The sequence below is a fragment of the Chiloscyllium punctatum genome, chromosome 41 (genome assembly GCF_047496795.1).
Source record: "Chiloscyllium punctatum isolate Juve2018m chromosome 41, sChiPun1.3, whole genome shotgun sequence".
In the NCBI taxonomy this organism is placed as follows: domain Eukaryota; kingdom Metazoa; phylum Chordata; class Chondrichthyes; order Orectolobiformes; family Hemiscylliidae; genus Chiloscyllium; species Chiloscyllium punctatum.
This window is the reverse complement of record NC_092779.1, coordinates 51,622,960-51,639,183: the sequence shown is the minus strand read 5'-3', so window position 1 is coordinate 51,639,183 and position 16,224 is coordinate 51,622,960. Positions and strand designations below refer to the sequence as shown.

General features: G+C 40.8%; 1 protein-coding gene across 2 annotated transcripts in view; it reads right to left on the bottom strand.

Annotated features, from left to right (window-relative positions):
* Positions 1–16,224, bottom strand: part of cdkal1 (CDK5 regulatory subunit associated protein 1-like 1) — a 600,053-nt gene that overhangs the window by 533,905 nt on the left and 49,924 nt on the right. For both annotated transcript variants that reach the window (XM_072560914.1, XM_072560913.1), the window contains exon 4: positions 10,919–11,003. In XM_072560914.1, coding sequence (XP_072417015.1) covers positions 10,919–11,003 — 85 coding nt within the window. The remainder of the gene's footprint in view (positions 1–10,918; positions 11,004–16,224) is intronic.

Genomic DNA, 16,224 nt, shown 5'->3' with positions numbered 1-16,224 from the left:
TTCACAACATCTTTCCGATAGGAAGGAGACCAGAAGTGAATGCAATATTCCAACAGTGGCCTTACCAAAGTTCTGTACAGCTGCAACATGACCTCCCAAATCCTGTACTCAGTACTCCGATCAATATATGAAAGCATACCAAAAGCCTTCTTCACTATCCTATCTTTCGGCGGCTCCACGTTCAAGGAACCTGCACTCCAAGGTCTTTTTGTTCAGCAACACTCCCAAGGATCTTACCATCAAGTGTATCAATCCTGTTAAGATTTGATTTCCCAAAATGCATCACCTCTCATTTATCTAAATTAAACTTCATCTGTCAATTCTCAGCCCATTGGTCCATGTGATCAAGATCCCGTTGCAATCTGAGGTGACTTTCTTCACTATCAACAAAAAATGAGAATGTTCAGCAAATTTCAAGCTCCAAATAAACTGCAACACACTTTGAGAATCTGATCCTACTACTTTAGTGACTGGCTACAGCAAAGGTGCTCATCAATCCTACAGCCTACCTAGATGAAAGTAAAAACTTCAAAAATGCAAAATTGTTTCAAGCTTGAACAGACAGTTTTTATGCAAATTAGTAGTCTCTGAGCTTGAAAGAAAGCATTCCATTACAGTATTTCAGTAATTTGCATGGGAAAATATCTTACCCTACAAACCATAACCAAATTAGTCTATTGTGAAGTGAAAGTAAGGAGGATTTTGTGGGCATCACAGCTGTTTTCACAGGTCACATTTAACTGAAAAACATTTGAAATGCAAACCAAACTAAAACTTGCTGCATTGTAAAAATTAATGTCTGTGCTGCTCATTAGATAAAACTCACTTGCTATAAAACATACTTCAAATTTAATTAGAGATCAACTATCCCCAGCAGAATGCTCATTCTAATTTAATTTTGTTTTTAATTCTAGTTTAGTTCATGAGCTGAGGCTGAACCATAGATGCTAAGATGCATCAGAGGGGGTGAAAGTTACCTGGATTCTTTGTACCAGGTGGCAGTAAAACTACTTAGGACAGGGTCTTGTGATTTCGTCAGTGGTCAGGAACAGGAGGATGTGACTGAATGAGGCAGTAAGGGGACCCAGAGGACAGCTACATTCCTTCTAATTTCTCCAGCCTCTGCAGCCAGCTTAGAGTGAATACTGGAGGGTAAGAGTGCAGGAGTATCAGCCTCTACAATTGTCCAATAGGTCAGAGGTTCTCTCGGCCACTTTAGATAACAGCAGGGACCGCAGGGCTGGCGAGCAAACTGACCACAGAATCATGGTACAAGCAGCCATTCAAATTGAAGGAACAAGGAATAGAACAGTAGTAGATAGTATGAGTGCTGACACCATTACCTATAGCAAACAGCAAAAGTTCAGACTGTTGCATTGCCTGCCCAATGACAGGGTTTGTGACATGGGCACCTGCTCAGGAATGAAAGGGGCAAGTCTAAGAAATATGGTCCATGTGGTTACATACATTCCTCCCTTGTCAAGTGGCAGCATGATACTGTCCACATTCTGGTCAATATTGTTCACTTTGTCATGTATGTTGTCAACCCTTCAACTTTGCAATGCACGTTGACTTCTTCATTGCTTATCACGAATCCTGGTCCTGTTTTGATCACTTTCAGTATTCAGAGGAGCAGAAATGCACAACTCCATATTTCATCCCTTCGGTGTTAAATCAAGCATAATTTCTGCTCTTATTTACAGTTCCTGATATCACATAACCATATCTCCAGATCATTTCAACCATTGGGTAACCATGCCACCGGGTGAGTTTTTAAACCCAAATTGACTGGTATATCCTCTCCCAGTTTAACATATTCCTGTCCAGTGAGGAAGTTAGCCTTGATATTCTGGTTACCCTGAACAGCAATTCCAAGGCTAAGGTTGGACTGTCCAAAATGTTTTGGCTTCCATCTACTCCTGCAGCCTCTGTTATTGCAGCCTTCATGTGTGGGAGTTGAATCTCCATTGTGCAGTGGGCAGAGCTGGCACCAGCCCAGCCAAATAATCTTGATGAGTGGGGCTTTTAATTGGTTACTGCGGTAAAAGTTGCATATGGGTCCCCAGTTCATGAAAAACAGGGACTTCCTTTTTCATTTTTGCCAGTTGGGTTATACTGTATGGGGGTGATACAAGCCAAAGTCTGTTTCCCACATGCCTATCCATTCAGCAGGTGGTTATTGGGCCATCACGTGGGGTTCTCTCCAGTGGATTACCCCACAATTGATTCCAGTCACTGTCCCTTTCCTCATGCCAATGCACAAACTGACCCCCAATCTACATCTCCCTCAGACTCATCTTGACACCTACCCCCAAATAAGTAAATAATCACCACTGTAAAGTATCTTGTATGATTGCTTCCATCATGTGACCATTTAGCTGCTGCAGAACTTTCAGTGCTGTCTGCAAGTCACTGCAATTCTCTTCTGCTTTGGAAAGCTCCACCTTTGCCCTCTCAGTTTCTTTCTAAGCCTTACTATGTTCAGCTTTATCAGCCAGAGTCTGAAAATGACTGGGAAAAATAGATTGTTGTGAAAGTTGTGACCTTTGAATTTCAATCTCTTACCTCATGACTTGATCCAACAAATTCTGATTTTCTCTTTGACATTCAGCTAGCTGGTCTTCCAACTTCCTAATCTTTTCCTTTTGTTCTCTTAGCTCCTTAAAACATGCCATAATAGCAACATTGTTCCCAACCTTTGGACTCTTTTATCCCAGTCCCAGATTAGACTTTGTCCTATAATTGTGTTCTTGTGATCTCTAACATGCATACTCCATGACAGTAATTTTTTTTCATAGTGGACACTGTTTCTCAACGTACTTAAGTACCTGTTCCCATTTGGGCGTCATCCCTATTGCGTTCTGAAGAAAGATGTTTCAGTTTGACTCTTTGGCAGAATGGATTTTTCTCCCGATGTGCTAAATTCTGTTTTCCTTTTTACTAATACTTCTTTGTCACCTAATTACCCACCTGTCTGGTGTACTGTGTTAGGTTATCTTATTTCATCTGGTTCCTGATGTCAGCATTTTCAGGCTTCTGTCCATATGTCAATTGAGGCCATTACACTTAGACTCTTGCTACCCCTACAGCATAATAGTCAAGCTAAAACTATATTTTCACATTTGCGTCCTACACCATGCATTCTACAAATATCAAAAACTGTTTTTTCTAAAATTGCCATGGTTACAGAAAAACTTGCAAGTTAATTAATAACTTCAGACACAGAAAATCCCACTGCTTACTAACTCAAACCAGATCCAAACTCATTCCAAATGTCATTAAAATTTATTTCCAAAAATTTACATCACAATTTACATCACAACAACATCACGTAAGCGATGAAAGGAGAGTTCGGTCATGTTCTCTCATATGGCTTCAGCCATTGTGGTGCGTGTCAGTGACTTGCATTTTGGACCAGTCTGTAGACCACTTGGAGAACCCTTTAGACCACTGAGAGCCACTGATTGAAACAGCAACAGAATAACTCAGGTGTGGCATCTGTGGCAAAAAAGCAAAGTTAGTGCTTCAGGTCCAGTGATCTTTCTTCAGAACTGGTTGAAGTTAGAAAAAGGCTGGTATATATGCTGAAGATGGGGTGTTGGAGTGAGGTGGAGGAGTTGGAGGGATAAAAGATTGAGGTGGAGCTCAGGGAGTGTGAAACAAACAGGTGGACAGATAAAGGAGTGGGTAAAGGTCAGCCTGGGAGAATCAAAAGCTGCTAATGGGGATCATTAGTAGCTGACAGTGGATTGATTCTGGTAGTGGTCCATGTGATCACAAGTACTGGATTAGTGGTGCTGGAAGAGCACAGCAGTTCAGGCAGCATCCAACGAGCAGCGAAATCGACGTTTCGGGCAAAAGTCCTTCATCAGTAATACCCGAAACGTCGATTTCGCTGCTCGTTGGATGCTGCCTGAACTGCTGTGCTCTTCCAGCACCACTAATCCAGTATTTGCTTTCCAGCATCTGCAGTCATTGTTTTTACCTCATGTGATCACAAGGTCTGGTGTGAGGGGTTTCGGCTAAGGACACAGGAGGAGGTGCCCAAACCCTAAAATTATTAAACTCGATCAAGGCTTTAAGGCTGCAGGGGGTTCCCAAGTGAAAAATGAGATTAGATTGTTGGTGCATTGATCTGACAGGAAGGATTTATTAGTTTACCTTATACTGTTGCAAAAAAAATGAACAATTTGCATTTAAACTTGCATATACACTTTGCATATTAACTATTCACAGATCATTTCAGAACACTTCAAGGCCAAATATTTTCTGGTAAAATTCAATGTTAGTGTCACACCCAATTTCACACAACAAGTCTTACAAACAACCAAGGTGTTACTTATTAATCTATTAATGCCTCCCAACTCCTGCCACCCATGGTTACATGTTTCAACACTTACAATAGCAGTTCATCAGCCCTTCTCAATATCATAGAATATTTTCTTTTCGACTGTGAATATGACACTCTCCTGATACTGCTTGGCCCATATATACAGCCTTTGTTACAGGTGACAAACACACCATTCCCCATTCAAAACCTCTGCTCCATTGACCAGCTGAATACATTTACCTTGCACCATTCTTTTCTATCCAGTCACATCTGGAAGATCACCAGTGAATTCTCTTTTTAACCTCACATCATTATCTCTCTCTGAAGTCCCCCCCTAAGGATTTATCCTTCAATGGCTATTTCTCATTTACATGCTTCTCCTCGGCAAAGTCTCCCAAACACACACCAAAATTACTCAAGTAACTAACACCCTCCAATGCTAATTTTCACTATCATTCTCTCATCCTCCTCTGCTTCCAGCTTATCATAGTGCTCATCTATCATCCAATGTAACATAAGCAGAAGTTTAGGCCAACTTATTACTATGAGGATTCAAATTATCATTGCTACCTCTCAAAGCAACTTCCTAGCCAATGACTCCATCTCTCTCTGTCAACTATCTAAAGGTTGAACTTGAAAGCTGCAACCCTGACATCCTATCAATCATACCAAGCTGACTTCTGACCTCAGGACCTCTGGAGCCCCAAGACCAACATAAAGTTATTTCTCCATTCCATTCTCCCAGCGTCTCCATATCCATTATATCTGTTCCATACCACCTCTACAGCGATGCAGAGGACCTCTGATATGTCCAATTATTTTCCTCGACCAGGATTGCCCATAGCTTGATGCAATTCCCTCACTTGTGCTATTGTCCCTACTCTTCCCTCACATGATCCTCACTTTCGAACCTACCAGCCTTTACATCCAAAGGATCATAAGCTGCCATTTCCAACACCTCCACCAGGAAGTTATCACCAAACACATATTCCCCTCCCCTAACAGCATTCCACAGAGACTGTTCCCTTCGGGACACCTTGGTCCATTCCTCCTCCTTCCCAGCACCTCTGTGGCACCTTCCCATGCGATCGCAAAAGATGCAACAGTTATCCATTTATCTCCTCCTTATCCAAAGCCCCAACATACATTCAAGTTGAATCAGCAATTTACCTGCACTTCACTCAATCTATTATTCTGTATTCACTGCTGACAATGTGCTCCCCTACACTGGTGAAACAAAGCACATGCTTTGTGGAATGCCTACTCTGTCTGCAAAAATAACCCAGAGTTCCATCTGCCTGCCAATTCAACACATCATGCTCCCATGCAAACATTTCTGTCTCAAGCCTGCTGCAGTGCTCCAATCTGGTTCAGCACCTCATTTCTCATTCCCATATTTTGCAGTCTTCAGGACTTAATATCACGTTCAGTACAATTAAAGCCTGAATATCACCTCCTATATCTTTTAGCCATGGGTCCTGTCATGACACGCGTTGCTTTCAGCACAGCTAACCATTTCTACCCACTTGTAATCCCCATGATCAGCTTTTCTTTTCCCCAGCTATCAACAACCTCTCTCTGGGCTCCATCTCCTTTACACCCTCACCTCCAGTCAACAAGATAAATATCACTTTTCCAAGATGCTATCAGCTTTGAAGAAGAGTCACTGGATTGAAACATGTTCTTTCCTCAAATGCTGCCTGATTGAAGTTTCTCCAGCAATTTCTTTTATATAAAATTACTTTCTCTGTTTCCAAATCTCTTTGTGGTCTTGCACTTTACAATCTCTGTGGCCTTTTTCAGCCATTCAAGAGAACAGAGAACTATATGTTGTCCTTATCCTGTCCTCTTGAAAATGGTTGAATCTTTTCAGAATGATGGCAGCCAAGACCCCCCAGGACATTCTTGGGTTTTAAATGATTCAGAGATAGTGGACCGATTGGTTATAACATTCCAAAAGTACCTGCAGAATAGGTTCCAGTGATTTGAAAAAAAATGTTAATAGAACAGTCTTAGTTAAAAATAAAAGGAGGGAGGCAGAAAGTAGGAAATTACAGATTACCTAGTTTACCTTTGGTTGCGTCCAGTACTAGTGGTAGCAAAGCTGTGACGCAGCAGCATCACAGCAACAGAGGGGGCCCAGCAGCAAGAGACACTACTCTGACATTGGTAGGTCCAGCACAGAAGCGGCAAGGTGAAGGAGGAGGAATGGCAGCACAGTTGTTATTGATGAGGGGTTGGCTCAGGAGTGAGGAGTCTCTTTAAACTATATCTTTCTTCTTACTTTTAAAACTTCAAAATGGTGTCAGACCATGGCAATAGTGAAAAGCTTTTCTATGTGATTTACTGTTTTTCTCATTGTAAAATACACGTAACTATAAAATCATTCAATTCAACTTACCTGTGGTGGAAAATTGCTAGAATCTATTAAAGTGAAAAGACAACACATGCCACTTACCACTCTGACTTGGAAATACATTGCTATTTCTTCACGGTCTTGGGTCAAACACCTGGAATTCCCTTCCTAATAACATTGTGAAAAGACAACACTGGCAATATGTGGCTCACGGTAACTGTTACATTTAAGTTGAAGTTTTATTGTCACATACTGAAGTAAGGAGTGCAGGAGTATAGTGAGTGTACGATGTCGCCACATACGCCACATCTTAAATACAAATTCTTCGTTACAGAAGTATAAAAATAAAGAAATAAGTTCAAGAGTTCATTACTACAGGTTTCTTCGTATACTAAGTAGAAAAATAAAGAAATAAAGTTTAAAAAGTTAAATATTACAGTCCTTTCTTAAGTGATGCACCTGCAGACATTCCAAACTGGACTTTCCCTAAGAGGGGTTGCTCTTCCCTGCACTGGACATGCTTTCACCTGCACTGAGTTAAGACCCACCTGTGTTCGAGAGCCGCTGCTGACCTCCAAAAGGCAAGGAAGCAGGCTTCAACTCCAACTGCTGCTGCTGCTGCAGTCATTTGCAACTGACAGCCATTGTCAGCATCTTCCTCTTCCACTGCCACCACCTCCACTGACTGCCATTGTTGCCAGCCTTTGCCGCTAGCCATCAACCTACGATCCGGGCTCACTGAGCCCCAACTGCTGCAATGCTCCAGTGTCTCATCAGCTACCTCACTTCAGAATACTGCTCCAGATATCGATGAAGCCATCACGCTGCCGACCAGCAGAGTTCAGTCTCATGGCCAACAGTCAAAACCCCCCAGCCGCAAACATCACAATCGCTACCTCATGAAGGCAAGTAGAGAAAGAAAAAACCCTAGAGAACTAAAAGAAAGAAGCGAGAAATGAAGAAATAACAAGAAAAGTGGTCGGAGAAGGCTAGCTCCAGTCAGGAACCATCTTCTGCTGCAATCTTTCAAGAGCAAGAACCTCGTACTTCAGGTTGTTTGCTGCCATCCACTCTATTGTTGCTCTGTCTGGATCCTGTCTAATTATTAGTACTAGGGGACAGACTACTGAGGTTCAATAGCAAAGACACTGTTCTCTTGTTTAACAAAAATGGTTTATTGAATTATAGCAATAGGTATAACTTATACTACTAGTCAGGCATAATTGCAAAAGACTCTCAGGTGCTGTACAAAACATACCTGCTCCCAAGCAAGACTAATGTAGAATTCCTTGTCTCCACCAAAGACCATACATAACAAACATATTGAAGGGAGCTATTATTTCAACATCAACATTTTCAGAACACTACCTACATAAAATAGACCCTTCTCACATGACAGTCTATTGTAAAACCATAATACCCTTAACTACTTCTCAATTCCTGCCACAAATCACTGACTTCGCCAATCTAGGCAGTATGTATATTTCACAATTTTCCCAGAATACTCACTCTTCTTGGATTTGGAATTATTAAAATGCTGTCTTATGCCAATTTAGAATCTGGTCAGATTACTTTTCTTCTGTCTTAGTTTCCATCACGAGTCTACGAATCCCAATGTCTGGGTGTCCCTTGACTATTTCAGACATAACACTGTGTCCTTGGACCAGTGCTCTCTGGAAGATTACCTATCTTCATCAATTCTGCTGATGAACTTGAAGTTGAAATGTGCATGCAAGTGTATAAAAAAGAAAAAAAAAAATTGTAATTGGAAATAGTGTGCAATTTTCAATATTCTTATCTGTTTTGTGTTGCAATGTAACCTGGAGCATTCCTAGTTATTTCAGTCATATAATGCAATACATAATATAACAATCATATAATGTCAAATACTGCTTTGACAATAGCGACTGCTCTGATACGCCAACTGGTTAATCGGCATTCATCTTGCCCAATGGTGATGGGTGTTCCACTCTATACACTCCCTTTCCACATGTGACACCACTACTTTCATTATTCTGGAACTAAGTTACAGTTTTACGAAGGTAACATTCCTTTGTTCTGCCTGGGCATTGCCTGTGAAGCCATGCTGTCTTACAGCACTGACTTTGGTGCTTAGTATCTGATGATCAGCTCACACCCTATTGGCTTCCCACATGCCTCTTTAAAGAGTTATCTTCTAGAAGGGAAATACTTTGTTGCTCTCCTGCAGTACAGTTGTCCTTCTCTCAGGATCTGTTTCAGAGACTTCCCTATTTTCTGTTTCCAGCATGATTTGAATAGCTTTCTCAAAAATCTGAAAGTTCCATCAAAATAATTCCAAAGGGAATTCTATCTTTTATGAATTCTAGTTTCAAAGCTATATCGGTACAATTTTCCATTAATCTGTCGAAATCAGAAAGGAAATTGTCTACAAATCCCCATGGAAGTTAAAATCTTCAGGAAAATCTTAGTTGTCCAACTGGCTCTACTTCACACTTTGTGCTTGATTTTGAAATAATTCTGTGTCTTAAGAGCTGTCTCCTGCAAGAAATCCTTGAAATTCTTAATTATCCATTACTAACCTTGACCTTTTGAGGAAGTCTTCGGTCTCCTTCATTTCTTCTTAATGTGCTTATTAATTTTCCCTTACAGGAAAGCTGATTTAGATGGTATGTCATTTTAATATTGCTTGTAATATACTGCTCATCTTGCATTAAATCAACATTGTTTTAAACACAATTTCTGGAGAGCTTGCTAGCCTCTGCAGTATTTTTTTTTAAACCAGTCCTTTTAAACTTTATTGCAGTAATGCAGTATAAAATCATTCACTAAAAAGTATGAAATGTATTACCAGCAGATCGATAGTAATTTACTGCTTCCAAAAATGTTTCTTTGGAATACATGTCTTAATTGGAATACGCATGTCTTAATTAACTTACTGGGTTTTCTTGCATTGCTTTGGGTTTTTCCTACCTTTTTTAAATGGTTACAATGGTGATTTCTCTGCATTTTGTAGTGTTTTCCATCTTCTCTAGCCAAGACGCAATTTTCCTACTTCTTCCCACGTTAAATTTCCTGCCCTTCCTAGCCTAAAACACTTAGTCACCGACTTCAAAACAAATTTTTTAATGATATTATCTGACTGCACCTCATACAAATCTTCCTGCAGAAAACAGTTTAATTACTGAATCCTGGCATATTTATATCTTTAATTTACCCTGATTTCTTTTATGCTGTTCAACTCTTTCACTATATTTCTTTAAATCTACTCTCTTTCAGCTGAATTAAATTTTGAAGCCTTCCCAAATCCACTAAGTTATTTCTCTGGTCCTTTCACTGCCCCTTGCAGCTGCGCTTTATGGAATCTACCATCTTCACAGTGGTGATGTAAGTTGAAGTTAAAAATAACACAACACCAGGTTATAGTCCAACAGGTTTAATTGGAAGGACACTAGCTTTCAGAGCTTCCAAGTGAGTCTACAGTGAGTCAACAGTAAAACACTGAAAATATTTGTATTGCAATGATAGCACTAAATACAAGCTACATTGCTAATGAGGAGCATTTGCTCAGGACTTTCAGGAGCTATTTAGAATACAACTATTCTTTTAAAAAGGTTTGGACAGAACGCCTCATATCCACCCAAGTCTATGCCATCATAGATTAAGTTCAGTGACTGCAACTTTACTATTAACTCTCTGGACTATTACCTTACACAGAAGAAGCAAAAATGAGTGTAGTTCTCAAATTACTAAAAATTATTATACTATCAATTGTAATAAATTCAAGCTATTAAGAATTTGAAAATCAATATCCTTACATGATAGCTGACAAGATCCACAATATCCCAATCCAGCTACACATATACAGCTCTATTAATTTGAACACCACACCCCAAAAATGGTCTGTAAAAAAAATTCACATTGAACATGCTTCTAGTTTATTAACAGCATTAACATATGTTTGTGTAGAAATAAACACACAACTTGAATATGTGTTATGGATGAGAAACCAAACATTTATCCATTATTAAAACTGGCTGACACTTGTTTTTTGATTTTATGATTTAGTTCTCGTTTTCCTACATTGCAAATGATCCAATTAATTTGCAATAATGTAAATCACAAACCTAACCTTAAATCTCTTTGAAACTTTAATTAACATTAAAAGCTACACAATCTAATATTAACAAAATGGTATTCAATTTCAGATATAAACAAATTTTAGTGTCAAATCAGGTTCCCCTTGTACTTACTTAATTGTGTTTCTGAAGTGGTCTTCAGCTGGATTTTTCACAGTACAACTATTTAACAGCCACAAATCTGCATCAGATGAATTATCTGCAAACGAAAGGAAAGAACAGCGCTTTACAAAAATCAAGATTTTGGACAACTTTATTATATAAGCATTGTATTTTCCCTTTTAATTTGATATTAAACCAGGTGTTGTAAAACATGCCTTGTAAGCATTACAATATAACCAAGAACATTACCAAATATGCATTGCTAACTTTTCTTCTTAATCTAGAGACCAACCAAAACAATGCTGGCATATCTTACAGCAAGCTTTGTCCCACATATCACCCCTGTCAACCTCCAATCTCAAGTTTTCAGAACACTCCACGGCCTCTCAACTCCTCATCTCTGAAATCCTTCCAGCCACACAATGCTCCAGAGTTTCCAACACCGGCCTACTACGCACCCCCAATTTTAATCATTCCATAACTGGTGACCATGGCTTGAGCTGCCTATTCTCCAAGTTCAAAAATGCCCCCATCCCCAGTACCCATCACTCCTCTTCTTGAAGACTCTCATTAAAACCTACCTCTTTCACCAAGTTTTTGATCATTTGACCTGTGTCTTTTTGTGGATCAATATCATACTCTTTTTTTTAAAATAATGCTTATGTGACACAAAGCATTTGTGTAAGTTGAAGGCCCCACATAAAATAAAGTTGCTGCATTGGACCTTTTACTCAGGTCAGAATATATTTTGTTGCCTAGCTAAGGCTTGGAAGCATTCCAAATCCTTCTGCTTGCCCTTCTTCAAACTGAGTTAGTTAGCACTTGACTCAATAGCTTTTGTGAGGAAGTTTTTCTTGACTTTACCACTTTATCTTTTACAAAGGTAACCACAACATTTACCACAACAAAGCTTCATTTGAGATATCAAAAGGAACAGAGAATTGTTTCACAATTTGATTACAATAACTTTGAATAAAATATTCAATTTCCTGATAGAAATGTAACAATGAAAGAATGGGGATTTCTTTTAGGAGTGGGACTTTTGGCTACAGCTATTACAAAACTGATGATGCCAGTTGTTTATTCAAAGTGCAAAGTGCAAATACAGCTTGGATGTACAGTTGCTGTAGACACAATGTGGTTGGGCTGTGATGAATGGGTCCTTGTAAAGCTGTTGAAATCATTCCCATCAATCATAATATTTTGAACTTCAGGAGTAGGGACTGAGGGATGTGTTTCGCTAGAGTTAGGGGATCACTCTGGACATCTGTTGTTCATTCCTCGCAGATAGAAAGGGAACAGAACATGGGTGGCAAAGCAAAGACAAGGTCCAAGTATGAAGGAGGTAAAGCTTCCTCCCTTATTAATAATCACTATTAGTCCAGTGTGGAATGAGCAAAAATGTAAATCTAATAATCCAGACTCTTTTCTGAGCCACTCACAGAATTTGTGGAAGTGTCATTTCCTATCAGAGGGCTAACATTTTTCTAATCTGTTCATTTCATCTTTCAGTTACTTCTTTCATATAAACTTTAATTAGTAGTAGACTATTTGCCCCTCAAACCTCCTCTGCTAATCAATGTGACCTTGGCTGATCCGTATGTGTTTTGAATTCAACATTCTCATCTACACCTTATGACATTTGATTTCCCAGCGTCACAAGAAGCTATCCATCTCTACTGGCTTCTGATGCAGAGTTCCAACACCACACAACCCACAGAAAAAAAACACTTTCATCACTGTCCTGACCTGTAATTTTCAAACCTCTAGATCTGGGCTGGCCCAAGTACACCTTGCTAAGACCATTCAGGAATTTATATAATTCAACCAACTCATCCTTCACTCTTCCATACTCTAGTATAAATAAACCTGTCCAACCTATTCTCATAAGACAACCACTCATACTAGGTATCAATCTAGTCAGCTTCCCCTGAACTGCCTCCAACACATTTACATTCTTCCATAAATAAGGAGACCAAAAACTGCAGACAGTATGTGTAACATGGTCAAACCAATGCTTTGTATAATTGAAACACAAGATCATTATTTTTATGTTCAATTTCTCTCACAATAAAGGATACCACTCAAACAGCCCTCTACATTGTACACTTACAAACCATTATGATTCATGCACTAGAAATGTATGATCTAGAAAAATCAAAGATGCTCTGCTTTTCTCTGGTCCATGTGTTCAATTTTTAGCTCTCACCATTTAGAGTACACATGACCTTGTCTGGCATTGTAAAGACAGTAATGTAAGGTTTGCTCACTGAGCCGGAAGGCTCATTTCCAGACATTTCGTCAGCCTACTAGGTAACATCTTAGTGGGCCTCTGGGCGAAGCACTGCTGACGATTTCTGCTTTCTATTTATATCTGAAAAATGTGTTGCTGGAAAAGCGCAGATCAGGCAGCATCCAAGGAGCAGGAGAATCGACGTTTTGGGGCATAAGCCCTTCTTCAGGAATGAGGCTGGTGTGCCAAGCAGGCTAAGATAAAAGGTAGAGAGGAGGGACTTGGGGGAGGGGCGTTGGGAATGCAATAGGTGCAAGGAGGTTAAGGTGAGGGTGATAGGCCGGAGAGGGGGTGGGAGCGGAGGGGTCAGGAAGAAGATTGCAGGTCAAGAAGGCAGTGCTGAGTCCAAGGGTGGGGGGAGGGGAAATGAGGAAGCTGGAAAAATCTGCATTCATCCCTTGTGGTTGGAGGGTTCCTAGACAGAAGATGAGGAGTTCTTCCTCCAGGCATTGTGCTGCCATGGTCTGGTGATGGAGGAGGCCAAGGACCTGCATGTCCTTGGTGGAGTGGGAGGGGGAGTTAAAGTGTTCAGTCACAGGGCGGTTGGGTCAGTTGATGTGGGTGTCCCAGAGGTGTTCTCTGAAATATTCCGCAAGTAGGCACCCTGTCTCCCCAATGTAGAGGAGGCCACATCGGGTGCAATGGATACAGTAAACGATGGAGGTGCAGGTGAATTTGTGACGGATATGGAAGGATCCCTTGGGGCCTTGGGGGGGTGGGGGGGTGTGGGCGCAAGTTTTACACTTCTTGCGGTTGCAGGGAAAGATGCCGGGAGTGGATGTTGGGTTGGTGAGGGGTGTGGACCTGACGAGGGAGTCGCGGAGAGAGTGGTCTTTCCGGAACACTGATAGGGGAGTGAAATATATCCTTGGTGGTGGGGTCTGTTTGGAGGAGGCAGAAATGACAAAGGATGATATGATGTATCTGGAGGTTGGTGGGGTGGTAGGAGAGGACCAGTGGGGTTCTGTCCTGGATCCCACAGGTTCTTTGCTTCTTAACTGATCTGCCACATAAGGTCTTGACAAAAGCCTTACTCAAGTCTGTGGACTACATTAACTGCACTACCCTTACACATATACACGCACCAGTCAACTCCTTAAAATTCAAATCGCATTTGTTAGCCCGAACAAGGCTATGCTGACTATCTCTGATGAATCCTTGCCTCTCCAAGCTTAACCTAATTCGGCAAAAATTTACCTGACAAGTACTAACTTAAAACCTCAGCTATATCTTCCAGCTCGACACACTTCCGTACTTTGTGGGCTACTCTTTCCCTAGTTATACTTTTTTCCTCAGATGGACTTAAAACACATTTGAATTTTCCTTAATGTTATCTCCCAGTGTTTTGTCATGTCCCTTTTTCATGGCCTTAATTTCTTTACGCAAGCCTCTGCACTTTCGATACCTCTCTAAGCATCTGTTTTAAGACCTGATGTTATTGGTCATAAATTTCCATTCTGTTTGCTCATCAAATCCTGTATATTCCTTGACATCTGGAGTTCTCTGCTATGAGACAGTGTGTTTTAGGTTATTTCTACTAACTCACTCACTGGCTCGCTATATTCACTAACACTGGGTTCCCGTCCATTCATTCAGAACCCTGTACTAACCTGTTGTTTACTATAACACGATTTCATTCATTCATTCATAAAACTGCATTTTGTTGTATATTTAATGATTATAACAGAGTCATGGAGATGCACATTCTTCCCCCTATCTGCGTGGGTTTCCTCCGGGTGCTCCGGTTTCCTCCCACAGTCCAACAATGTGCAGGTTAGGTGGATTGGCCATGCTAAATTGCCCGTAGTGTTAGCTGTAGGGGAATGGGTCTGGGTGGGTTGCACTTCGGCGGGTCAGTGTGGACTTGTTGGGCCGAAGGGCCTGTTTCCACACTAAGTAATCTAATCTAAATCTAATGTACAACACAGAACCACCGACCAGATACTTTAACCTGATCGAGTCCCATTTGCAGCACTTGGCCCATATCCCTCCAAACCCTTCCTATTCATATACACATCCAGACGCCTTTTAATTGTATCAGAATCCACCACTTCCTCTGGTAGCTCATTTCAAACACGTACCACCCTTTGTGTGAAAAGGTCGCACCTTACGTCTCTTTTACATCTTTCCCCACTCATCCTAAACCTATGCCCTCAAGTTCTGGACTCCCCCACCCCACCCCTTGTCTATTTGCCCTATCTATGCCCTTCATGATTTTATAAACCTCTATAAGGTCATCTCTCAGCCTCCGACGCTCCAAGGAAAACAGCCCTAGCCTATTTAATCTCTCCCTATAGGCTCAAATCCTCCAACCTTGGCAACATCCTTGTATGGAGTTTCTGAACCCTTTCAAGTTTCACAACATTCTTCCAATAGGAAAGAGACCAGAATTGCACATAATATTCCAACAGTGGCCTAACCAATGTCCTGTGCAGCTACAAAATGACCTCCCAACTCCTGTACTTAATACTCTGACCAATAAAGGAAAGCATACCAAACACCTTCTTCACTATCCTATCTACCTGCGGCTCCACTTTCAAGGAGCTATGAACCTGCACTAAAAGGTCTCCTTGTTCAGCAACCCTCCCCAGGACCTTACCATTAAGTGACTAAGTCCTGCTCTGATTTGCTTTTCCAAAATGCATCACCTCACATTTATCTAAATTAAACTCCATCTGTCAATTCTCAGCCCACTGGCCCATTTGATCAAGATTCCGTTGCACTCGGAGGCAACCTTCTTCACTGCCCACTACACCTCCATTTTGGTGTCATCTGCAAGCTTACTAACTATACCTGCAATGTTCACATCCAAATCATTTATATAAATGAAGAAAAGTAGTGGACACAGAACCAACCCTTGTGGCACTCCACTGGTCACAGGCCTCCAGTCTGAAAAGCAACCCTCCACCACCACCTTCCGTCTTCTACCTTAGAGGCAATTCTGTATCCAAATGGCTAGTTCTCCCTGCATTCCATGAGATCTAACCTTGATAACCAGTCTCCCATGAAGAACTTTGTCAAATGC